We start from the raw sequence: 26,203 nt of genomic DNA on the forward strand, positions 1-26,203 counted from the left end.
TTTAACTGCCCAATAGATTTGACACTGATTAAGAACCAAAGTGCTATTTTTAGGTTGTGACTGATAACCTCTAATATTAAAAGTTCAGATAAGCCTCTAAGCACCATATTAAAACACATCAGAAAGGATCCAAAGGAATACAAGCTCAGCACTAGGCTAATTTAATGTTACATTTTGAGTAAACCATCTAACAGCAAAATCCAGCTCCAATTTTAGATATTCAAGTCCTATTAGAACCTCATTATTTTGATCTAAGAAGACATATTATTAAAATAATTTAATTTTGATCCTAGGAAAATATGTAGTCCCCTACAAGCTTCTCCTGGTGAAAACTGCCCTTTGTGACATGTTCAACAAAAGTATTATTGAGAATATAATTATATGCATGTCAGCACCAACTAGTTAGATAGCTTAGGTTTGGGGTGAAATGATCAAAACAGAGAATTTCATTTTTGACACAAATACAAAAAACAGATGCCTTTTACATGTAACATCATTGCAATAGGCCTCCTATATGACTACTCCTATATGTAGTACCGTCATGAATGTGCGTAACTCATGATATTATATGTGGTTTTTTTTAAAAGGAGGAAGCTCTTACCATCTCCCATTTCATCAGAGAATGGCAAACTGAAGACTGCCTCATCAATCATATGGTTTGGGAGATTTGTATAAAACCGTCCAACAGTTGTTTCCAAATTACTCAGTTGGTTCAGGACCATCATACTGCCTTTAGTCACAGGAAAAGCTGTTCGATCTGGGACTCCATACTTCGCTGAGTTTTGTTCCGCTAGATCTCGAAGAAAGGCTAATTCTTTTAAGCCTGTCCACCCTCTGCAAAATAGACATTGCACATAAACAGAAAGAAAAATTAAAGCACCTAGTTTATGAAACCGTACTGAGAACTCAAACAGTGGAAATTATAAACTAGTCATTAAGCAACTTAATTCATATATGAAAAAAAAAACATGCCTTCTGGAAATTCAAATACTGAATACACAACTGAAAGACGCTTAGTATTCCAAACACATCTTACCATTCATGAGAGCATAAGTAAGGACCATTACAGAGTTGTTAAGCAAACTATTTTCTTCATTGATGACACGAAGAGTAGTCTTTTTACTATCTTCGGATGAATCCCTTGATGTTATTCCAGCTGATAAGTAAATTATGACTGTATCTGTGTCTAAGAAATATAAGAAGATACCTGATGTGCATATAATCTAACATACTAGGAAGTATTTGCAATAGTAGATTCTCAATGTTAAAATTAGGGTTGTAATAAGTGGACTAGATTTCTCGTTGTCTTAAAAATACTCAAAACTTCTATTCCATTAATGTCTCTAGTTTTGGCATCCAATAAAAGAAACCTAACTAAGCCAATCTTGGCCAAATTTCACCACCAAATTATACAAAAACATTTTTTCATTAACAATTCCTTTCTATTTTAGGCGTGGGCATTAAGATTTAGGATCTCAATAAGGAAGTTAAGCCAGAGAAAAAGCAGACTGTGTTCTCATCTTCTCTTTTTGATATAAAAAGACCACATTTCTACTTTATATGTATATACACATGCATTTACTTTGACTTTGAAGATTCTCAGGGTTGTTGTATAGATTAAGCTAAAAAAAAAAAAAAATCCAGGTAATGTTTGTAGAATTTAAAACAATCTCTTCTCCTCTGCCGTGTTAAAAAAAAAATCAAATCCAAAAAGGAAGAAAAAGGTCGGGAGCAAAGATATTAATTTTGTGTAACAATATACTTACTTGCTTGAAGTTTAGTGCTATTGTTTGTATTTCGCATCAACTGAAATGCTTTCTGAAAGCCTGCTGCATGCTGGGTAGGGCTGTCAGATGATTTGATATTGCTAACAAAGGTGGACATTTCCCTTTTTGTCTCACTGGTAGCAGGAGACAGAAATGTCTTGTAGCACTGATCCAAAGAACAGGTTCTTACTGTGTCTGCCACAGTTAACACAGAAATCTGAAGAAGGATAAAAGAAAATTACCTCCTGTTTAGAGTTGTCTGCTTTTACACTATGCTATAATAACAATAGGAAAGTCTATTTGATTTTAAAATCCCTATTGAATCAAAACTAAAGGTGTGTATCTATAAAACTTAAGGATAGTTAATTTATGAAAAATCATATCTTTTGATTTGTCAACAAACTATTATTTCTTATGTAAAATGTTTGCAATAATAATCAGAAACTGTCATTCAACTTTCAGAAATGAAAACATAGAGCAAATAGTATATTATTTTAGGAAACAGATTATTTAGGGAACAAGAGCTGGGGACCCTACATTTTATGAGACCTTTGAATGAAATTCAAGATAACAATCTTATTTCTAGAATCATGAAAGTAAGTTTGCTCGTGAAAAAACAAATCAATATTTTTCTCCAGAATATGTACCAAGAAGCTATAAGTACACATGTCATACTAAGGGTTTCCTCCAATATCATTTCCAAAATTCAGAATGAAAGGGATAAAAGCTATCTCATCTTATTTTTTAGTCTTCTTCTCCTCTGAGATATTCAGATAATTTCCAAATCCGTTCAATTTCTCCCTTTTTCTTCCCTTCCCATATTTGAAGCTTGAGAAACAGAGTGAGGGAGCCACAAGTACTGGTTCCTGAATAGTCTTTTAGCAATTCCAAAGCAAAGTAATGAATTTTAATTAATTAATTAATTAATTAATTAATGTCAAGCTTCTGTTATAACAGTTGAGTGAAGAGGCAAAACATTTTCCATTTCTAAAGTCCCTTGGGTTAAGGATTTTCAGATCAGGTGGAATGTATTACTTACTTTTTACTTATTTGATCTCACTTGCTAGTTTCTATTTTTCTTTCCCATTGATAATAAAGGGATAGGCATTCTTTATGACAAACTGAGTTTTGGTAAATACCACCCTACAACTTCATAGGCAATGGAGATACTTTGATTCCTGCTCCTCCTTTCTGAATATTTGGGTTTTCAGGCAGAGGACTGGGTACTTTACAATTATCAATTATATATGATTCATCTGTCATACTTGCAAGCCATCTTTTCTTTTGGACTTCAGGCCTGCCACGCTTTCTACTGTCTACTTTCTATTGTGGGGAAATGGGAGGGGGGATTATATGGAGTTGGGTGATATGTAGCCATAACAACATTCTTCTTAGAAACTCAAGGTCACCTTTGTCTCTGCACTTGGCCGGAACTGGATGGGAGGAATCTGTCTTCATGGTAGTGGAAGATTGGATCTTGTGATGAACTTGTGGGTGTTGGGGCATGATCTTGAACTTTCAACTGGATGGCAAAACTGGGAAGCTTTCAGATTTGGGTTTTCCCAGATGTGCCAATATGGCTCTTTTAATAAATTGGAACTTTGAGGATTCCTTTGCCTCGGACTCTGATTTAATTTTGGATGCTATTTGGAACCCTGACATCATCCCAATTCCAACCCCATTTCCAAAATTGCTCTTTCTCCCAAACTATTGGGAGAAAATAGGCAAACATCTGAAGGATCACAACTAAATTCTGACTTATTATTCTGAGTTAACTCACCTTATCATGTTCATCTATTGAGTTCAGAATAACCTGGGCTGCATCTTTAGCAATCTGCAGTTGTGTTTCTGTAACTGAAGCTCCATGATCTATAATGACAGCTACATGCTTAGACTGAGGTCTAACTGTAGAGACGTAGACAGGTCTAAAAATAAAAATTATATGTTAGATGCTGTGCTTTACACTCATTAACAGAATGACAACAGAAGAACTCAAGAAGTTTCTTGCATTGTCCAAAGGCATTATTGAATTAACTGTGTGTTAAACTATATTTATAGATTTATTTTGGTTTCAGCAAATTGCAGATCAGCCAATGACTTCCTTATTTTTTTGAACATCTCATTTCCAAAAGCTACAATAATAGGGACATATCCATATTTTTGAGAAGATAAAAATGGTGAAGAATTCAAATATTAGAAGCCAATGTTATGACTGGAATTAGCTGAACAGCAAATTGACTGACATGCCAATAGTGCAAACCTTTTTTTTTTACTCAGAAGTAAAGCTATAAAATCTCTGTAGCTCAGTATTGAAATGAGGAGTCCTTGATGCTCTCTGAGATTGGTTGTTTACTTGCAGAGATTTTTTTACTGAAACTAGGTAACATAAGTGCTAGTGATGATGTTACCTAGTTTGGGTAATGAAACATCTGCAAGAAAACAACCAAGCTCAGAGAGCACCAAGGATCTCTCATAAAATCTCTGGACATTTTAAATAACTAAAAAAATGTTTTTCCTGTTCTCCACTCTCAAAACTGGAAGTGTTGGGAGTAAAATATGGCCATTATTTTTAAAGCATTCTTTGTAAATAGCCACTTTGTTACTTCACAGCATATATTATGTTTGATAATTAAACCATTATTAATTTTCAGTTTTTATTTGAAGCAGAGTTACATTTTGGTGAATGGCAAGGAATATAGAATGTCTAGGCTTTGCATGCTCAAGAGACGCAGGCAACAAAATTAACCTGAAAACAGAAGAAACAATTGGCATTGTAGAAATCGCAAAAGATACAGAATGCATTAATTCTTGGAGAAAAGCCAAGAAGGAAAGGGAAGGTGAAAATGCATGTTTTTACCATGAAATCCCAACTAGTCTAATGTTTTAAAATCCTAAGCACTAATTTTCAGTTTTTACTTCTTTATATTTATGATTTTATAAACTTTATAAGAGTTATGAAAACGGAAGTTTCACCTGCATTCAAACAATTGCCTCTATCTTTTCACATTTTAGTTATTTCTAATTAGTGTATTACAAATACAAAACAATCATGTGTTGCCTATTTTATCATTTAAAAAAGAAAGTTTATTTTTCTCCCAAATGTTGGCCTTCGTATTTCTACTCAGAATCCTATTATATTCTATCCTTTTACTTCCATGTAAGTAGGTATCATATAGATACTATCTATAATCCATCACCTCAGCCTTTAATCCAACTATACCGGAATGGGTTATACTGATTATCCTAATACAGCCTTTAGTATTCACTTTAGTACTAGTACAACTAGTACAACTAATACTTTAGTACAACTAATTGTAGTGTTTGCCCTTTAGAAATATTTTTTTTACAAATAATCACTTTCATAAAATAGAATTGTAAGAGCCCTGATATGTATCTATGTCATATGATGCACTAAAAATATTAATTTTTTAAAGAGCAAAATGTTAAAATGCCATAAGGGAAAAGAGAACAATTGCCATTTATTTTCTCTTGGATTGAGAAAGCTAAGAGAAACTACTTTGTTTAATGGCCACTAATTTAGTGACCATTCAAAACTTGCCAAGATCACTAAACACGTGGTACTTGAAGTTCCAGCCATTGTACAACTTCCATGGCCATGTCATTGTGATCTGGTTGCTCAGCAATCAGTCCTGATTTCTGACGATGGCAGTATCCCACGGACACATGATCATGATTTGTGAACTTTGCTGCCATCCTGTCACAAGCAAAATCAATGGGGACACTGGCAAAAACTTAGGAGTCGTGATCACACAAGGTCCTTGCTGAACAACCCATGCTTTTCTCACTTAATGACTTTAAAGGGATTGTCAGAATTACAGTTGCTAAGTGAAATGGTCAAATGATGTCATTCTTTATTAAAGCACTTAGAGACAAGAAATTACAGTCCCAATTACTTTTGTTAAGTGAAGGCTGCCTGTAATGTTAATGGATGTAATTTTTAAAAAATCTATGTTTTGTAAATTGGAAGATACTGGAAGGCTACATCTGAATGAGTTCATCATCCTAATCTTGTCATTTGACATCCCTGGAATCTAAATTCTCTACTGGAATGACATTACTAATAAAAGTATTTTTATCTCCAAAATGCTTATACTGAATTCATCAAAAACATACCTGCTGCGGTGTTCATAATTGCTTTTACATCGGAATTTGTGAGCTGGAAACACAGTAAAAATACCTTCTTCTGAACTAAAGTACTGCCATTTGATTCCAGGATTTGATTTCAAATTATCGGCAAGGACTATTAAAAATATAATAAAACAGAAAAGGAAATTAACAGTATTATAAGGACAGGAAAACGTATCTTAAATGTTATTTGATTAAAAGTTTTCTTAGTATAGCGCCAGGCTATCTGAAATGATACCTCTAGATAACTTTCATAAGGAATGTACAGTATGTGAAAGCCCAATTGCCATTAACCATAAGCCTACTTTATTTTCATGGGTTTAATAATATTTTCATGGGTTTAATAGTGTTGTCCTCAATAAAATAGGTGCATAGCTCCTATTGTTATTCCTTTCAGCAAGTATTATGGTCCAGAGACTACATTCAAATCTGCAAGACACAATACTGAGACAAACCAACAAATCTGCATGGGATAAAGAATATAAGGGATTTTCTTGGAGGAAATTTTTTGATATACTGTATTTCAGATTTTATACCATTACAACAGAACCTGTATTTTAAAATAGCAGGAAGGTAATATATGCTAATATGTGAAGCATAGGAACTTTACAAACCTTTCTGAGAAATCCCCCCTCCCTCACACAAAGAGACTGAGGAAATAAAATTTTAGGATTTGAGAATAACCATCTTGTACTCCCCCCCCCCCCCCCGCTGAACTAGAATTAAAATGTTCACCCAAAGAGAGGTTATATCATCTGGTCTTATTTCAGTGCTGCTATTATAGAATTCAATTTGTTAGAATGCTAACAAGCAGACAGTTGTAAGGGAAATGGATTTGGTTGAGTTAAAAAGGAACAAGGAAGCTCTCCAGACAAGACTATTTTAGAAATGGTTGAGGAACAGTAAAATGCTGGTGACCTCTGCAGCTCACACAGCCCTTGATCTGTCAATGCTGACAGTTACACATTTTCCTCCCTGTGGCTATGCAGATACTGATCATTTCATAGTCAGCCTTTCAAATAGACAACTTGGTGTCTTGCTGCTGAAAGAAGAGGCAAAGTAAGGAATCTAATAAGCAAGGGGCTAATTATCAGCGGACTTCAGGGGAGTTCTTCATAGATAGCAGAAAGGAAGGCCTTCTATTCCCAACAATTCATTCTAAAGGATACAGCCTTTTCCCCAGCAGCCCCAAATGAATGTTCAAGTGTTGATGTTGGCTGGAAAACAAGTTGACAGAGGAAGAATGAGGGAATCAATTTTGCTCAAGACCCTAATGGTTCACTTTCTGACTTACAGAAACTTTGAATAGGAATACTCTAGTTGATATGGTAGGAATCCTCATCCTCACATTTTCTCTTGCTCCAACTCATAATCTCTCAGATCATACCTCTGCTAGTTTACCAAATGATAAAATGGAACTTCTTTGTAAACAACATTAAATGTACATTAAAGAATAGGTAATAATTCAAATCTATGTTCAAACCATAGTTATATATTTATATTATATCAAGTTTCTTATTCATTTCTCACTTTTGTCACATACTCATTTTTAAATGGTTATGTTTCTTTTACTCCCCCCCCCCCCCCATGTATAACTCTTTCTCCAGGTGTCAAAAATCCATCAGAAACAGACGACATCTTTATACTTTCTACTAAAATAATTCCCACAAGGGAAAGATTCGGGTTTCCTTTGCTGAAATGAAAGAGGAATGTAGTTCCAGAAATTGGCTTTCTGGCACGTTTTAAGATTTGCATTCTAGCTTCAAATTAACTGCACCTATTAAATATCATTCTTAAACAGAAAGATAAAAATGATGTTAGATATGATGAAGTTTTCTTCCCCTTTCAAGTAAATGCACATATTGCACACTTGGGACAATGTTATTCTCATTTTACAATTACAGAGTTAAGTACAGAAAAAATGTAGAGTAATTTATCCAAGGAAGCAAAGCAGCAGAGCAGGCAATATAAGCTTTAGGGAATTTCATCCTAAATTCAAGTTCAGGTTACTTCTCATTCTCACTTATTTTTGTAAATTGTGTTTTCTTAATTATTCAAACAGAACCTTTCAAAGGTTTGGTTTTTAATTTATTGAGACATGATTTTAGTTGATATTTGACCTTGGACAAGAAACAGCTGTTGGATACATTTTACCACTTAAACACCAGCTTTATTCGTGTTTATTTATTTAGTTTTTCTTAGACTGAATGATAATAAAAGAAAACAAATTAGGTTTACAAAGAACTCCTACTCAGTAAGTCTAGTGTTAAGACAAATTATTGATCCCAATAATAGGTGTTAAAAAAAAACAAGTCTGCCAAAAGGACCTTTAAATACTGACTTCTAAAAAAAGAAATCACAGATATTTAAAATACAGTGACTAAAAGAGAAAATCACAAAAAGCTTGATCTAGATACACCGGCACGTCTAAAGGTAGTAATTGCACCAAAGGTTCCCACACAATTCAGTATCATGCCTTTTTAGAGACAAAGCATCTCAGTATCCATTAATTCCATATGCCTTTTTGCACATGCATTAAAGTATTTGTTGGGCCTTCACCTCCCACTTTCTCAGTGGTCTGCCACCAGTCTTCCCATGAAACAAACTCTGATCTTCCTGCACATCCACCAATTTTCTCAGTGCCTTCCCATCAGCCCAAGATCTTCCTGCACACCCACCAATCTTCACAGCACCTTCCCTCCCTCCCATCCTTCAGTTGGCTCAACCTCAGTAATCTTTCATGTCCATGAGATTATCATTCTAAAATTGCCAGTTCTTTTGTTCTAATGGTTTTTCTAAAATTTTCATCTCATCCCACTCCACTTCGGAATTACCCAGAAGCCAAACGTTCTCTCAAAGATGGCGATTATGATCTGGTAGCGAATGCCAAGAGACTACAGTTGTCCGAGATGAAGAATACAAAATCACTATTATATCACTGCAGCAAAAAGCATTACCCACAAAGCTAAACTGACTTCGTAGTTAGTTAAACTTAAAGATTGTTTCATTAGAGCATGTATTGTCTGTTTATATACTTCTGCCCATTCCCTATGCTAAGCCTGCTAATAAAGGAAACATAGTTTATTTTATATTTCTACAGCAGGTTAACTACAACTATCGTAACAGTACTGCTGCTGAGACTTAGTGGAACTACTTAGTTCAGAGGTGGGAAACTATGGCCCCTTTATGACTTCCTGAGAGTTCTGGGTTCAGAGTTCAAGTTGAGCATGGCTGGCTCAGGAATTCTGGGAGTACACAAGTCATAAAGGGGCCATAGTTCTCCACCCCTGGCTTAGTGGAACTGCAGCCAGTTAGTTCATTTTCAATGCTTAGCTACTTTACTCTTCACACTAGAGATGTCCAACATTGGCAACTTTAAGTTCTGTCATCCTGCCTGCCTTGGGAATATTGGGAAACTCAAGTCCACAGGTCTTAAAATTACCAACGTTGCCCCCCCCCCCCTTTATGTCATCAGAGAACATCAGAGGTTGAGAGAATTAATGACCTGCTCCTTACTGCATTGTACTATCACTAGTATAATCACCGGAAATCATACAACAACCCCACAGCCCAACCTAATCAGATGAGAAGCCATATTTGGCCTTCCTGACTTATAAAACAATGCTCTCCAAGAAATATGCCTGCTAGAGGAATTGCTTTGCTGAACCCTGACTAAAACTTCATCTTGATGACAGAGCTGCCTGCACTATTTCATTGCTAAGCTCAATAGCCTCCTAGCTAAAATTTAGTCATTCACTAGATCAACGCAAAATTTGCACTGCAGCAGATTGTTTTTAAGAATAAGCTGGAGAAAGGGAGGGGTTTGTAAAAACACATACACACCCAAAACGTCTTCCTTTCAATGACTTCTGAAAGATGAAAGAGTTTCTCATTTATAACAAAGGCAGGAAGTCTTGTCCTCGGTTTGAATTGGATTTGGTGCAGTGTTGTGCAACCAAATATAAATGACAAGGCCAAACTATGATGTTGCCCAAGTATTACATGAGCTGATCCTTGGTAACCTACTATCTCAACACAAAGGAACTCATGAAATATTATATACCAAAACATCTCATGTTTAATTGTGAGATAAATACAATAAAGTTAAGCAATATAATATTTCTCATAATAATTTAACTGGCTTTGCTTTTGTAAGACCAGTGATCCTCCTTGGCATAAGTAGAAATACTCAGAGGATGAAACATGTAAATTTAAATATGCATGAAGGTAAAGCCTAAATTACGACAATCCTATAAATTAGGCACTCTCAGAAAGAATTTGCACACCATTTTTTTGGGCTTGTTCTTGCTATAAGATTAAAGCTTCAGCAATGGAAGATCAGAGGTGAAAACTGAGTCTCAAATCTTATAACACAAGGGCAATGTTGAGACATATTTCAAAGCTGGAAAGAATCTATGGCAGTGTTAGATATAAAAGCTAATGGTATAAGCCAATTTTGATCCAGACTTCCACTTTTGCAATAGATTTGGACAGAGAACATTAGGCAACAGATCACCCAAGGAATAAATCTTCCACCTCCATGATTTTTATATTTTTGATAGATTCATATTTATTAGAATACGAAATCCACTTGTACTGCAAAGCTGCTAATTACAAGATAACAGCATTGTTAACAGTGACGTGCAGTCAGGGGAAGCAGGGGAGGCAGGGCCTCACCACTGTCATCATGAAAAGAAAAAAAATGTAAAAGGAAAAAGGTTGAGGTAGTTGCTGCCAGAGTCACAGTGGATGACTCTGCTTAGTGCTTAACTGTTTAAAAAAGCCTCTAAAAAAGTGCCCTCTACAGGAGGAGGCGGGAGAACCACGTACCTCATTTAGTCTATCTTTATGATCACTCGAGCAGAGTTAAGCAAAGGTTAAAAGCCGAAAAATTCCTTATGTAGATGAGGCACTTGGTTCTCTTGCCTCCTCCTGTAGAGGGTGTTTTTAGAGGCTTTTTTAAACGGTTAAGCAGAGCCATCCATTGGGGACTCTGGCAGCAGCTAACCCAGCCTGACCTCACCAGCTCTTGCCTTTTTCCTTTTACATTTTCATCATGGCAGACAAGAGCAGAGTTGAAATCCTCTGTGAATTAGCTGGAAAAGGTATGTGGGTCGGAGGGAGGGGGAGGAATTCAAAATTAATGTAATTTGTAAGTAATTGTATTATTGTAAGTAATTTTTGTGTGTGTGTGTCTGTGTGTGTTTTACCTGCCTCCGCTGGCGCGCTTTTGGACGCCCCGGTGCTGTGTCCACCATAGAGGTGGGACGCCTCTATGTTGGACACAGCGGCAGTGTTTTTGGATGCCCCGGTGCTATGTCCACCATAGAGGCGGGACGCCTCTATGGTGGACATAGCAGCAGGGCGGCTTTTGCCTCTAGCACCGGGGTGGCAGGGCGGCTTTTGCCCACTTTCAAGAAAGTCTCTATGTCGGACATAGCACTGGGGCGGCAGGGTGGCTTTTGCCTGTTTGCCTCACCAGCCATAAACCTCACCGCACATCACTGACTGTTAAATGTGCTCTTTGGCAACAGATTCAAATTTAAATCTGGTTGTTAAATCACTGTTTGACCATATCTGCATACTATTTCATTTCAGACAAAAATACATATGTAAATGCTTTTGTAAAAGCTATTTGCTTTTGAATTAAGCGTTTCCTGTTTCTGCTACCAGTATGGAATTTTTCTCCTAAAGGAACTATCTCTTTTTGATTGTTTCTAGAACACTGATCTAGAAATATGGTACAGGGATTGCTTTTTTCCATCCTATGTCACCCAACACCCATATTCAAGAGCAATTTATCAAAGTAACCTTGTGCAATAAATAAACTATGCTCTGTTTTTAGTACAGGTTAGCCCTGAAAATGAATTTTTAACTCTTTCAACATGTTTTGGTTCTTGGAAATATTATCCTTATGTTCTGAATGTTATTATTTTTATAAAACTGTCATTATGCATTCTTCACCTTTGGTTCTCTCTTCACACCAGGAATGAAATTTATAGCAAGCAAGAACTGCTATCATTTTATGCACAGTTTTGTCAATCTTTATTATGAGTTCAGAGGGAGTCCTGGTTATATACTTGCTCCTTCGTGGGAAGTGTCATCAAAGATTTAAACCCAAAACATGCTAGACAAACAGCAATTTCATCTCGCTTGGCTTAACTTCAGCCGGTTTTAAACCATCTAAATCCCAACAGCCCCAAGCTCATCCTCAGAGTTTCCAGAGTTAACAAGAGTTGTGTTTTTGTCCTTTGTTTTTCTTAATTCATATTCTTTTCAATCTTTCTGTTTTGTTTTATTTCTGTTAGTTTTTCTTTTGGGTTTTAAAGAGTTGTATGGTCTAGTTTGTTTTGAACCTGAAGACTAGAATATGGTTGCCCAGATTTTTAGCTTCCCTGGGCTGCCCTGAATGAAAATGAATTGTCTTGGGCAGCATATAAAATATAGTATATAGTTAATATGCATGAATAACAAACCTTTTAAAAATATTTTTATTATCTTGTGGAGCCACATTAGTAGCTATCTAGGGTTAGCCACACCTGCTCTAGATGTTGTTGGATTCTGTTCCTGACCAAGATCTCTATTTCCTATAGATGGAGATATACTGCATATAATCTAGAAATCCAAATTGGTAGGCACTGTTTTTCACCAGAGTATCAATTAAATATATAATTCAGTATATGCTGTACATGCACAAAACAACAAATATTTATGCATAATGAAGTAAGGAGAAACAAAATAAGCAAAAGATCAAAAACAATTATGAGAAACTTCTAATATTAGACATAAAACTATTTCCAAAGAAATCATTTCCACAGGATTTTTGTAAACTCTTTAACTTGTCATCGCAACTCTACAGCAGAGATACAGGTAAATCCTTTGGCATAATTTTTGGCTTTTCATGCAAAATATATATTACTATGCTATATTGTTATATAACATCCAACAGAAAATCTGCTTTGCTAACCTCTGGCTTATTAATTATTACAAGACTCTCACATCATCTGGCATTAAAAAAAAATACCCTGAAAATCACAGCAGAGTTTTATCAAACATCATAATTAGTGATTCTTGAAGTAAAATGCAACCTGACAAACACAGTTACAACTTGCAAACACAGTTAGCTTGCAATACCTTTGTCTGTCTCTGGGGAGTATGGAACCCCAACCCTACCTCTAACCTAAAACTGGTTTTGTTGTAGATATCGTAAGATATTAAAGTGCAAGATTTCATTTTAAAGATTAAAGAAGATGGAATGAAGAAAAATAGAGTCCTAAATTACATCTCTTAGGGTTTTCATCAAGAAAGAAAGAGAGACATCTCTGTGGGGAATTCTTGCAGTTTGAAGAGATGGGAGCTAAAATAAATGCACCTGAAGGGAGGAAGAAAGCATATTTTTTCAGTCCCTGCTTATCTCACAAAAGATTGTACATTGTGGTCATAGAAAAATCAGCACAGCTTTATAGCAAAATTGGTAGTTTTCCCCAAGGAGAGGCAAATGAACTAAACTAGCTGAAGGAAAGAGGGGGAATGGCACACAATTTTCCAAAGATAAAGAAGAAAGCAAGCAATTAACTTTCTAAGATTGTTTAACTTTCAGAGACAATCTATCTTTTGAAAAGTGACCACATTATTCAAGAAGCAGATGGTTTCCCTACTGATGTCATGTATTAATCTTTTATCTTAATTGGGGGTGGGGGTGGTTTACTTTCTTGCCTTCTCAAAGGCAAAACATACAGAAAAGAATAAATTCCAAACATGAACAACAAAAAAGATGTGTTCTTACATCTTTTCTTCCTGATAACTAAAAACAGGTTCCTAGGAGCATAATGCTTTCTTTGAAGCTTCATTGAAACAAACTAAGGTACAACTCCCAAAACCAGAAATGTAAAAAAGTTGATGCCCTGGCAAAGATTTTACATCATGGAACTTCTACAATGAGATATTATAGGCTTTGGAAGTAGGTATTGGGGGCTGGGGACTTAGAGCAAAATGGATATACTTAACTCTGACTCATTGGGGATTTTATTTGCATGCAGATGTTGCAAACCTTTTTGAACTTTCTTTATGCAAGTGTTATTTGAGGGATATCCCTGGTGGGTACGGCTTAATCAGTGGTTAAGCACATCTATTTTGGGAATGTTTCAAAAAGACTCATGTTAACCCAATAAGAACAGAATGCAAAGATGGAAGCAAGAATCTCAGTCTGTCTCTGACTCTCCTTCCTCCCCCACTCTCTCTTATCCATTCACATGCAGATGATTAGCAGTGATTTGTAAAGTTTGGTGATGCTAGACAGATTGACAATTTACACCAGGCCACCACAGATGGAAGCAGAAATGTAAATATTAATATTGAATCATGAAAAAACAATGGAACTGACAGAGAGGTATATACCAGCAAACCATTTTCAATAATCAACTCCACGCCCTTCTCATGTTCAGTCAGTCACTACTGTTAATACAACCACTTCTGAAGCTAGTAAAGGGTAACAAAGCACTTTAAAGCCAGGCCATGACTTTACTGCAGTTTGATGTTTCCATATCAAAGAGTCTGCTGTAGGGTACCTTAATTTCCCTTCATTGAAGAAAGAAGTAAGGATAGTCCAGGAAGCAGGAAGCAGAAAAGGAAAGAGAGCAAGATTGAAATACCATTTGATTTGCTAATGGGCCCATCTTCACAAGAATATATTTTTTAAAAAATCCTAAATAAGGAATACACATCCTTATCACTTGCAGTAAAAGGAGGAATGTAAAAAAATTGGATTCCCTCAAATCTGATACATCTTAGCTTCAGCTTTGATCTGAGCAGCTCTTACCCCGTCTTCTGCTTTATTTTCATTTATGAAAAAGAAAATTTTTAAATGAAAAGAAAGTTGCAACATGGTACAACTATCATCTAGAGTATTAGATGAAAAAGAGTGCCCGCTCTTCACAATACATTAAAACCCATTATTTACATTTGAAAGCAATGCCAAAAAGTAAAAACTACATTAACCAAAGGTTGAATCCCTTGTGAAAGTCTTACAGCCTTAGACAGAAAGACCACCCTTCCTCTTTTAAAAAGTAGCAAACAAATGGATCTGTTCTCATGACAGAAACTCCATGGTGCATCAAAGAAGTTAAAAAAAAGATTCAAGGCATCTTCAAACATCAAAATTAAAGGTGGTGACTGCAGAAGAACTGCACATTAGATAGAATTTTCTGAGATCATAAGCATTTTGGACTCTTGCTATTGGGAATTAACATAACTGATGGCAGAACGGTCAGAGAAGATGGAACAGAGGGGGAAACAATCATCAACAGTTCTTACATAGAATGTTGAAATAAATCTATAACTAAAACCATTACTGTAGAAAATCTACTTTCTATCATTATATCTTAAGTGAAAAATAATGTAACGGGTTCAGAGGGGAGTAAAACTGGGTTGCTATGACACTTGGTCTGAAGGTTTGGCAGTAAAATACAGCAACTTCTGCAAAACAGATGCTTTACATACCGGAATTTAAATCACGCCCAGGATTGAATGCTCTGCTATTCACGGTGGTGGACAATCTATCACAGCTAATGGTTCTAGACACGTTAGTGTTAAAATTGCCATCAAACCTGAAATGAGCCCAAGAGAAAAACAAATTAAGACAAATAAGCATGTATACTTGTTTCAATTTTTTATAGGGACAGACAGGGTTTTTCTCCATCACCGCCAACAAACAGCCTTAAATATCGAGAAGACTAGTCAACTTGATTTACAAACACAGAGGCATCTTGGAAACAGACATCAAATAAATGGCAGACAGCACCAAATTAGCCACATTTGAAGGAAGAAATGCTTTTGAGTTTTAGCAAATTCTACAATTCACCACTTTCACTTAAGTGGTATAATTGTTCTGCAGAAAGATGGGGATATTCCAGCTGTATGGGCTTCTTCACTATGACTCAAATTTTCTTCTTCAGAAAAAGGTTTTTTTTAAAAAAAAAAACTAGCAGAGATGTGTAGTAAGTTGCAACCAAAGCATCAAATCCAGATTTAGGTCATAGTATGAGAGGTACAAAACTTTTCAGCCTTTGGCATTTACAAAGACTCCTAGACTCCTTATCTACAAGTCTCTGTGGGAAATGTCCTTCAAGTGAAAGTTGCAGCTATAGGAGAACAAGCAAATTGGAACAATAAGGGTGGCTTTATTATTTCATCCCTGATCCAAAAAGAGCCAGTATCCATGCTTTGCCCCTGATCCAGATCAAACCCAAAATCTTATTTGGAGTGAAAAATTTCCCCGCCCCCCCAAAATAGCAGGTTTATATCTTTTGGTGGGTATGCAGGTTTATATCTTTTGGTGGGTATGGATGGAGAGCATCAGGGCGTCTGTGCGATGCTCCAGCTGCTCCTGGAGGATCGCGCAGGCGCTGTATGCGTCCTGTGCATGCGTGGAAGCGCAGAATTCGTCAAAACTGGGTAAGGAGCGGGCGCGGGCACGCGCGGGTGGGCCCTTCGCCGTTCCCGGAAGTTACTTACTTCCGGGTTCGGCGACCAACCGGTTCGCAGGGACCGCCGCGAACCGGTTGAAACCCACCCCTGGAGAGCATGGTGGTTTTATGTGGTGTTATGACAACAGCACATACCAAAATGGAAGTGCAGAAATGATATGCATGAACATCTGGAACAGCAAGAAAGACATATAGTATATGAGAAATGGAGAAAGAATATGCTGCCAACAGAATAAAATATGAAAGTTTAATATATTAATGAGATTTTAAGAACATTAAATTAGAGTTTGACATTGCCTGTGTTCTCTGATAAAAGCCAGAAAATATGACATATCCCACTGCTTAATTTCTTCCCAAATCAATATTAGAGGCAGGCAGGGGTGGATTCTCGCTAGTGTTACTGCTGGTTCTGAGATCAATTCAATGGAAATTGTTCAGTGCATGCACAGAACTAAAAAACAAGATGGTGGCAGCAATGGTGGCTACCGGGGAACTGGTTCTGAGAGGTATCCAGTCTGGGTTGCTGTCAATTCTGCGACCCAGGCCGGCATACCACTACCGGTTCGGCCGAATCAGGTGGAACCGGTAGGAACCCACCTCTGGTAGCAGGATGGAAAGATGGTAGAATAAGAGTGGAGTTTTGGACATGTCATACAATCCAATCTTCAATAATTTGGTAATCAAATGTTGTTATGCACATTGAAAGATTAATTTTCCATTATTTATCTATTCAGAACCACAAGGATAATTATGGAATAATAATTATGGAATAATAATTATGGAAGGATAATGTAGATAGGCTTTTATCGGGTTTGCAAAACAAAAACAAAAAATGTTGGCCACAAAATCAGAATTTCTCTGATCTGAACTATATTTATTATCAGATCAGATAAAAAATCAGAAATATTTCCATTCTTTTATACATTTATACATCATTTGCAAATGATATTGCAAAGAAGGAAGGAAATGCTAAGTAAAATGCTAAGTAATATAAATTTAATAAATACATTTTCTTTTACAATATCGCTTAACAGATAATAAACCCTTAATGTTCTATTTGCACATTCCAATGTGTATTTTGGTTATATCCATGTAAGAACTGACTGAATAAAATGAGCCATGCATTCCTCAGTCTACTCAAATTTACTTAGAGTTAAATCAAATTTATCTTCTCGGGATTAAATGTTCCCCTAACAGCTAGCACGATTCCAATAGGAACTTTTTTGCATCCCCAAAACTGTCCTCACTAAAAGGAAATCAAGAGTGTAATTATTCAAACTGCTACATCATATTGTTATTTCCAACACCTTTACTAAATTCTAAACCTGCTATCACAGTTAATAACTGACTAAAACCAGGATGAATAATTAAGTATCTTTTGTCCTGAAAGGTGTTTTATTTATAAACCCTAAAAAGTGTTTATATAATGATTGTATATTTATTGCACCAACATGCAATCAATTCTTAATCTACAGCATTTAAATGTAGAATTTAGACATAGAGGAGTTATTCTCTATACTACAGTATATGAAAACTCTTCCTTCTGGATTCACTTTAATGAACAACTGGTCGAAACTGCATCCCGAGGGGGGAAAACAGAACTGTGACTCCCCCTTTGATCTCTTCCCCATGGAGAAATTCACTCCCTGCCTAGCTTGCAAGATGTTCATTTGATTGACGTTTGCTCTGATGTGCAAAGCGCTTTGAACTTCAGACATTTAATTCCCATCAGGCAGCAGTCATTTTTATTCTCCTTCAACAAGATTTACAAGCAGAAGATCAGCAAATGGAGAAGATAAAATAAATTTGCAGAAGCTTTGAATCTTACATCAAAATAGTGTTCGTGTAAGCGCCAACCAGATTTTATTCACTATTCACAAATAAATCAACTTGTGTGCAGTTTCAGTTTTATAAAATGAAGAAAGAGAAATGGGCATATAAAATGCTAGTCATCAGCTAAATGTGGTTACTATATTAAGCTCCCCTGTTATTTTGCCATATTTTCTGTCAATTTCTCATGAATACGCTTCATTCTCATGTTCCCCAATACCAGCTGCAGAACAAGGTCATTTAGAAACCACAGTTTTCTTTAAAGTGCTGAAACTAATATGTTTTATTAATGGCCAGTCCTGTTCTTGTAATCAATATTTTATTTGCATACTGCAGAACTAAAATATATAAAGCAAACAGCATTTTTGAAAAGTTCCAACTGAGTCTTAATCTAAGCTAATAATGGAGGCCTGCTTTGAAGGCACCTACAGTTAACCAAGATTCCTCAGACTAACTCATGGTCTATCCAAACACTACATAAAAGAAATGCAGTTCTGTAGCATTATCCTGATACTGTATTCAGCATGAGAACATCTGATACTAGGAATTCCGTTGTATTATCAAATTCATTTAATAATTAGGAAGAGCTGAAAGAAAGGAATGCTAACACTGCAGTGCCAATCACATCCTTCCCTAAATTTTACATACTTCCATAAGTACCACCAAACATATTCAGTAGTTACCAATTACTATAATTTAATTTGTATCATTCATTCATTCATTCATTCATTCATTCATTCTCACACATACACACACACACACACATGCACATACATACATACACCCTCCTTTACAAGATCACCAGACTTTCCTAATCTTTGTAAGTATCTTTGCATACTGTTAGGATTATCCTGTACTAAAACCAAACCATTTTAGCATTCCTGACAATGTAACTGCACAAAGAACTTGAAAGATCAGTATAGGAATTTCCTTATCTCTCCATTTCACAGCCCAGGAGAGGACAGGTAAACAAAAGAAAGAGCAGCGATAAAGCTAAAGCTGCAATAGCAAATATTTAAGCAGCTATTTTATAAGAGTGAGCCAGGTCACTTTCTAAAGGAATTATCGTAAATGATCTTCAAAAATAGATCTATAGGTTTACCTATGTAAATATTACATGTAAATGTATTTAAGGCAGAGTGGCCAAGTAATAGGTTACAGAGGTAAATATTTCTCCAGTGCAATTTTTTCATTAAGTGAGATAAATAAAAGCAATCCGTAAGATGAATCTTTTTTTAAAAAATTCTAACATTAATTAAAATACAGAAAACAAAATTTAGGCACATGTAAGTTGAATGTATGAATTACATTTACATTTAACAGTTTTAAATAGATTTATAACTAAACATGATGGCCCTTCTGAAGTAGTGGCTAAAAGTGCTGTGAAAATATCTATCATTTCTAGTCCTGCTTTAGGCCTAGAAGTCAGTTCTGGAATTCTGGGAGTTGAAGTCCAAAGGCCATAAAGGGGGCATAGTTATCTACCCCTGATGTAAGGATAGCTATTGTAAAACATTTCTGAAAATGTTGTCAAGAAATGTGCATGAACTTAGCCATGCAGTTGCCAGGAGTCAACACTGGGTTTGATAAATAATAAAAAAACAGTGGCTGCTAAATGCACTGACCAGTAAAAATAAAATATCTATAAAGCATTCAGCACAGTTTTATCAATTTTCCTAGGGGGGAAAAACCCAGGCTCCACAGGATTATCCCAAAGTTATGTATCCTCTGCACACAATTCAAATATATTTTACTGTTGTGCACAATTCAAATGTATTTACATACAGTTACTTCAAAGTCTTCAGTGAGTGTATCTAGACATGCTCCTGAATAATAGTTCCTTTAAGATTAGGCTCTGCTATTTTTCGCATTGCTCAAAATAAGTTGAGACAGGTAAAGTTTTGATCTTCTCAAAACTGCCATTATAAGCCAATTTAAGTTTATTGAAATATACAAATAATATAATCATTTGTAGTAATTTTGTATTTGTTGCAGTTTATCATTATAATTCTGGAAGTCTTAATAGAGTAAAACAGAAGCATGTTTTAAAAGGCTGCATAAAAGCTGTTTGTTTATAGGAAAATCACTTGTGGGCTTTGACAGATGTCCACTCAGACACTAGCAATTAATGAAATATATAACTGCAATAAGAATTCCTCCTAATGCCTATTAATAATATTAAAACACGTGGAAGCCACTTTTGGCACTAAATAATTTGCTTCAGCAGGGTAGGGCAAAACCTTTAATGTAACCTATGATTCTAGTGAGTTTTTTTCATACAACTGAAAGTAGTAGTGCTTATGTCTAGCCTTCAAAGTTTCAGCTGTTGCAGTACCCCTGTAGTTGCATGGTCTCAATTTGGGCATTTGACAACCAGCTTGCACTTACAATAGTTGCAATATTGCACAGTGCCATGATTGCTATATGTGAGCTTCCCTGCCAGCTACCCATAAGCAAAATTGTTCCCATAAATTGTTCCCATAAGTCATGCCACTTTTTTTCCTATAAAAAGCATATTGGAAAAAGGATTTCATACTTCTTGGCACATTCCCACCTGCCTGCATTCTGTATCATCTGCTCACGGCGTCTGGCAACCTGCCCACATTCCATAGCACCTGCCCACATGCCTTGCCTAGGATTCTGGCTTCTTCTCGTTTAAGAATCACACAATCCTGAGTAATCCTGACTGCCAGGATTGCTGTTGCTAAACAATTGAGTCATGTGACACCACCATTTATGAATTCCTTGGGGAGAGAAATCCTATCCTAATTGTCACTGTGACTCGAGGACTACCTGCATAACCTGTTTATAGATGGTTTTTTTGTGGACTGACAAGTTTTCATCAGTCACTTTTATAACTGTTTTTTCCACGTTCAGGTTACCATTATTTTAAAATAACCAGCACTAATCATTATTCCTTAAACAACTGTATATTATATATTAGGGCTTGTGACTGACTGATTGACTGGCAGACAGAAAGATAGATATTTCTATTCCTTGACAGCTACTGTGGTATAGTGATTAAGGTGCTGGACTGTGATTGGCGAGACCCAAATTATAATTCTCTTTTAGTCATAGAAGCCATATTGATGACTTTAGGAAAACAAACAAAAGGCTTTTCCCACCTCCAATAGAAAATATTTGAATACTTACTCCATCATAGATGGTGGAATGGTGCAACAGTCCTGAATTGCTGTGAGAGGAGATGTCAAATGAGCAGTGTATGAAGCTTCTACTACATGTTTGTTTCGATTTACCACATCCAAGTAGCGGTTAAACTTTTCCCGAATTTTTTTGGCTAGCTGGGAAATTTAAAGAGAAGAACAAAATCAAAACTGTGTTGAAACATTTATATTCTATATTCATAATGCAGAATATGCTCAAATTGCAAGAGAAAGCAATTGATTCTGAAATATATTTACATTCATATTTATATTTAATCAATAAAATTTAACAGCTTATAGATAAACCAACAAGTATGGGAACAACTGCAAGATTTACTGAAATTGTTTCACTTTCTGTTTCTGAGTGTTTTCAAGATTTTTCACTTCAGCCGTGTTTTTTGACATAGAACTCAAACCAATCTCTCATTAAAATCAAAAAGATATCACTCATAAATTAATTCTACTGAAATCTAAGTAATGAATTGATAAGCTGGAAAAATCTTAAATGAATATGCATAAAAATAGGTGCATTCCACATTCGTTGATATGCTATATGTGATAGAAAAAAGTAATGGTAATAACCAGGGGTGGGTTTCAAAAATTGTTCGAACCACCTCTGTGGGCGTGGCCTCCTTTGTGGGAGTGGCTTGCCACCCATGTGACCGGATGGGAGTGGCTTGCCGCCCATGTGACCGGATGGGAGTGGCTTGCCGCCCATGTGACCGGATGGGAGTGGCTTGCCGCCCATGTGACCGGATGGGAGTGGCTTGCCGCCCATGTGACCGGATGGGAGTGTCCAAGACGATGTTATTACTAGATATTACTAATTACTAGATATTATTAATATTACTAGATCATTATTAATGCATAGATAACTGTGGGACATTACACACCCACCCACACCCACAAACTATGACAGTGCTAGGAAAACACCAAAAAAATAAAAATCCCCCCCCCCCAAAAAAAAAGACTGCCAATGAAACCAGTTTTTTTTTTCCTAAGCCTAAGAACAGGAAAGACAAAGTCACTGGAATAAAAACCATCAAGGCAATGTGGAAAATTATAAAGGACAGGCACTCACAGAACCATCAACCACCTCAGAATTACCTAAACAAGTAAGGTGACCAGATTTTCAGATTGATAAAGAGGGACACCATTGACTGGAGGGGGGGGGAGCTAGGCCGCAGCAGTTACTGCCAGCCCGCGACCTCGCTAGGGACGTCTGGTCACCTTAATTATATACATCCTCTCTCTCTCTATCCATCCATCCATCTGTCTAACTGCCTGCCTATCTAGTTATGGTATCCCTCTCCCTCTTTCCCCCTCTCTTTCTCCATCCATCTATCTGCTTGCCTACCTATCTCTCTCTCTTTCTCTCTATCCATCCGTCTATCTGCCTGCCTATCTGTCTATCTAGTTATGGTCTCTCTCTCTCTCTCCCTCTCCCTCCCTCATTATCATCTATCTCAGTGTTTCTCCACCTTTTTATAAAAATATTTTTTTTAATTTTTTTTGTTACAGACGACACATGCCCACAACAATAAAAACAAAACAAAACAAAAAGAAAAAAACCCATCATCACATATAGCATGTCGTTTGGTTACAAGTGTTTTAACATTTATCATTCTTATACATTTACTATTTCATTTAATAGGTTATAATATACAGTTTGGGTTGCTTTGTTTACCATCCCTTCCTCCTGTTATAACACCACCTTATTTTCCCTTTCTTTTCTCCCTCCCTTCTCTACTTTCCTCCTTCTTCCTCTCCTTCCCCTTCCTTCTTCCCTTACCTTTCTCCTACTCCTGCTCTTCCTCTTCCCCTTTCTACCCTCTCTCCCCCTCTTTCTCTCCTTTCCATCCTCCTCTCCTTACCTCTTTCTTCTTTCCCCCATCTTCCTTTCATTCTCTCCTCCTTTCTCCCTTTCTCCCAACTCCCTTTCTGGGAGTTGAAGTCCACACACTTTCAAGTCTCCAAGGTGGAGAAAGACTGATCTATCTAATTAATATAATTATTTCTCCCTCTCTTTTTCACTCTCTTTCCAGCGCATACACGCAAATGCATAGGGCAGCCCACCTCACACACAGGTAACTCCGGGCGGCTTACGGGAAGAGGACAGCTCACCCACGCGGGGGGTGGGGGGGGGCAGGATTTCGCCAAGAAAAGTTAACTTTCCTGCGAAAGGGGCCGGCAGCCTCTCAGCTCTTCCCGGCCGGGAAGACCTCCCCCCACTTCCACTCCTGCGACCCTCCTCCCGCCTCCTCGGAGCTTCAAGCAAGCTAACTGGGAAGGCCGGGGAAGAAGAAGAAACGGCAGCGCGAGGTCAGCGGTCCTTGGGGGCGCAGCGGAAGCCCTGCAAAAGTGCTCCTTTCCCGGCTCGGCTACCATTGCTGCTGCTGCGGGCGGAAGGAGAGGAGGAGGAGGAAGAAAATAAAGCGGCGGGATGGTCCCTGCAGCCGCCGACGCGGGAAAGGTGCGCTTTGACAGCCCTGCCAAAGCGCTCCTTTCCCGGCTCGGCTGCCATTGCTGCTGCTGCGGGCGGAAGGAGAGGAGGAGGAGGAAGAAAATAAAGCGGCGGGATGGTCCCTGCAGCCGCCGACGCGGGAAAGGTGCGCTTTGACAGCCCTGCCAAAGCGCTCCTTTCCCGGCTCGGCTGCCATTGCTGCTGCTGCGGGCGGAAGGGGAGGAGGAGGAGGAAGAAAATAAAGCGGCGGGATGGTCCCTGCAGCCGCCGACGCGGGAAAGGTGCGCTTTGACAGCCCTGCCAAAGCGCTCCTTTCCCGGCTCGGCTGCCATTGCTGCTGCTGCGGGCGGAAGGAGAGGAGGAGGAGGAAGAAAATAAAGCGGCGGGATGGTCCCTGCAGCCGCCGACGCGGGAAAGGTGCGCTTTGACAGCCCTGCCAAAGCGCTCCTTTCCCGGCTCGGCTGCCATTGCTGCTGCTGCGGGCGGAAGGGGAGGAGGAGGAGGAGGAAGGTAAAGTGGTGGGGTGGTCCCTGCAGCCGCCGAGGCGGGAAAGGTGCGCTTTGACAGGGCTTCCTCTCCGGAGAGGCGTTTTTTAAAAAGAAAAACCCTGCAGGCACCCAGCGACAGGGGCTAGGAGCTAGGAACCCGGAAGTTAATTACTTCCGGGTTCACTGACGAACCGGATCGCAAGAACCGGTGCGAACCGGTAGGAACCCACCCCTGGTAATAACCCTATAATATTCAAGTAGCATTAACAATTGAATCAGATCTCTTTTTAAAATGGTGGTAGATATATCTGATCTATAACATAGAAACATGTCATAAAAAGCTGGAATTTTCCATGCTAATTCAGAATTTACTCGTCCTGATCGCCTAGAAAACAGACTTTTATTGGTTCTTTCCAAAGTCAAGAAATTCTAGCCTCAAAAAGACCTTCAAAGGTCCAGGAAGATAAGAACCTACTGCAAAATGGGAATCTACTGAATGGCTGGGCAATTAATTTTCCCAAGGGGAAATTTATGAGAAACTGGGAATAAGATAAATTTGAGGGCTTATGTCCCACCCACTGTACTTGCTGCCCTGCTCCTTCTGCTGTCCAACACCCCTCACTGCTGCTGCACCTGCCCCCCCCCGATGTTCCAATGCTGATGCCATGCTGATGCCCCACCCCCTGCCAATATCCCATCCCCCACTACCAATACCATGGGCCGTACTGGGACTGTCTGTGGGCCAGATGTAGCTTGCAGGTCATAAAATGCCCAGGTCTGATCTACTGAATCCTCACCCCATTAGCCTAACACCCAGAAAATTTAGAATTCTGCTCTGCTAGCCTGCTCAGGATGGAAATGTTAAATCACTACAGAGCACACTCATGGAAGAACGTATGTTTGCTTTGTAATATAGTTGACAGGTGGCATTGTGCAGATACACAATCACTGTCATTTATTCCAAATGCTACTATTGGTTGAATTGGATAAGCACAGTCAGAATGGATGATACAGCTATTACCACTGTACCACAATGAAAACAGTAGCTCTGCAGTATACGTGTCTTTTATTTCAATAGTTTTCTTTACACATCTTGTTCAGCACAAAAATACATCTGGAAGCAACTTGTTAAAACAAGAATATATTCTGTATGCACGGACACATACACACATGTATATGTAGAATTTTCTGCCCAGTTACTAACTAATCCCATTACACAACTGAGTGTTGAATATTATATGGTTTTCTCCAGTCCATTTGAAGTTTTCTTAATAATTCTTATTCTGAATCCTTAAGCTCCCTATAGTTTATGGTCTGAATGAAGAATAATCTTACAATAATTTACAGCTCAAAGCAAAATGTTCAAATGTTCAGCAACTTATTTTAAAAGTATTCTGCCTTCAGAAAAAAAAGACTAGATTTATTTAATTAGTGTTGGGTAATTAGATGATACTTTTTAATCCTCCTCATTCTATTTCTCCATATACCTAAATTTTACAAAAGGAAATGATTTAAAAATACAGCTCAATTTGTACATATAAATATGTAATTTATTTTTGTAGTATGTCTGCATTTGATAAATGTCTCCCCTAACTATTAATAACAGGCCATTTCATCATGATTTACCTTCTTATGTGAATAATTAGGCCTACAGTGATAAGTGCAGGGGCCCTGCCTCAATTGTTTCTATCAAATTCTACGACTCAATTAAGGCTCTCCAAGGACACCCTTTTAACAAAAATGTTCAAATAAAATTACTTGTAGCATTATATTTAATTGCCATTATAGAATGATTTATTGCTAATACTCCAGACGTTTATTGCCCAATCTAAGTTATGGATTTCTTTCAACTAGAATGCCA

General features: G+C 37.5%; 1 protein-coding gene across 1 annotated transcript in view; it reads right to left on the reverse strand.

The window, feature by feature from the left end:
* The window catches only part of CACHD1 (cache domain containing 1), a 135,908-nt gene that overhangs the window by 48,973 nt on the left and 60,732 nt on the right, over window positions 1-26,203 (reverse strand). The window contains 7 exon segments of the mRNA XM_032217813.1: window positions 602-832; window positions 1,037-1,186; window positions 1,767-1,983; window positions 3,547-3,691; window positions 5,901-6,027; window positions 15,411-15,517; window positions 21,380-21,528. Of these exon segments, the coding sequence (XP_032073704.1) occupies window positions 602-832; window positions 1,037-1,186; window positions 1,767-1,983; window positions 3,547-3,691; window positions 5,901-6,027; window positions 15,411-15,517; window positions 21,380-21,528 (1,126 nt within the window).

This window comes from Thamnophis elegans, chromosome 5 (assembly GCF_009769535.1).
Source record: "Thamnophis elegans isolate rThaEle1 chromosome 5, rThaEle1.pri, whole genome shotgun sequence".
NCBI classification, from domain to species: Eukaryota; Metazoa; Chordata; class Lepidosauria; order Squamata; family Colubridae; genus Thamnophis; species Thamnophis elegans.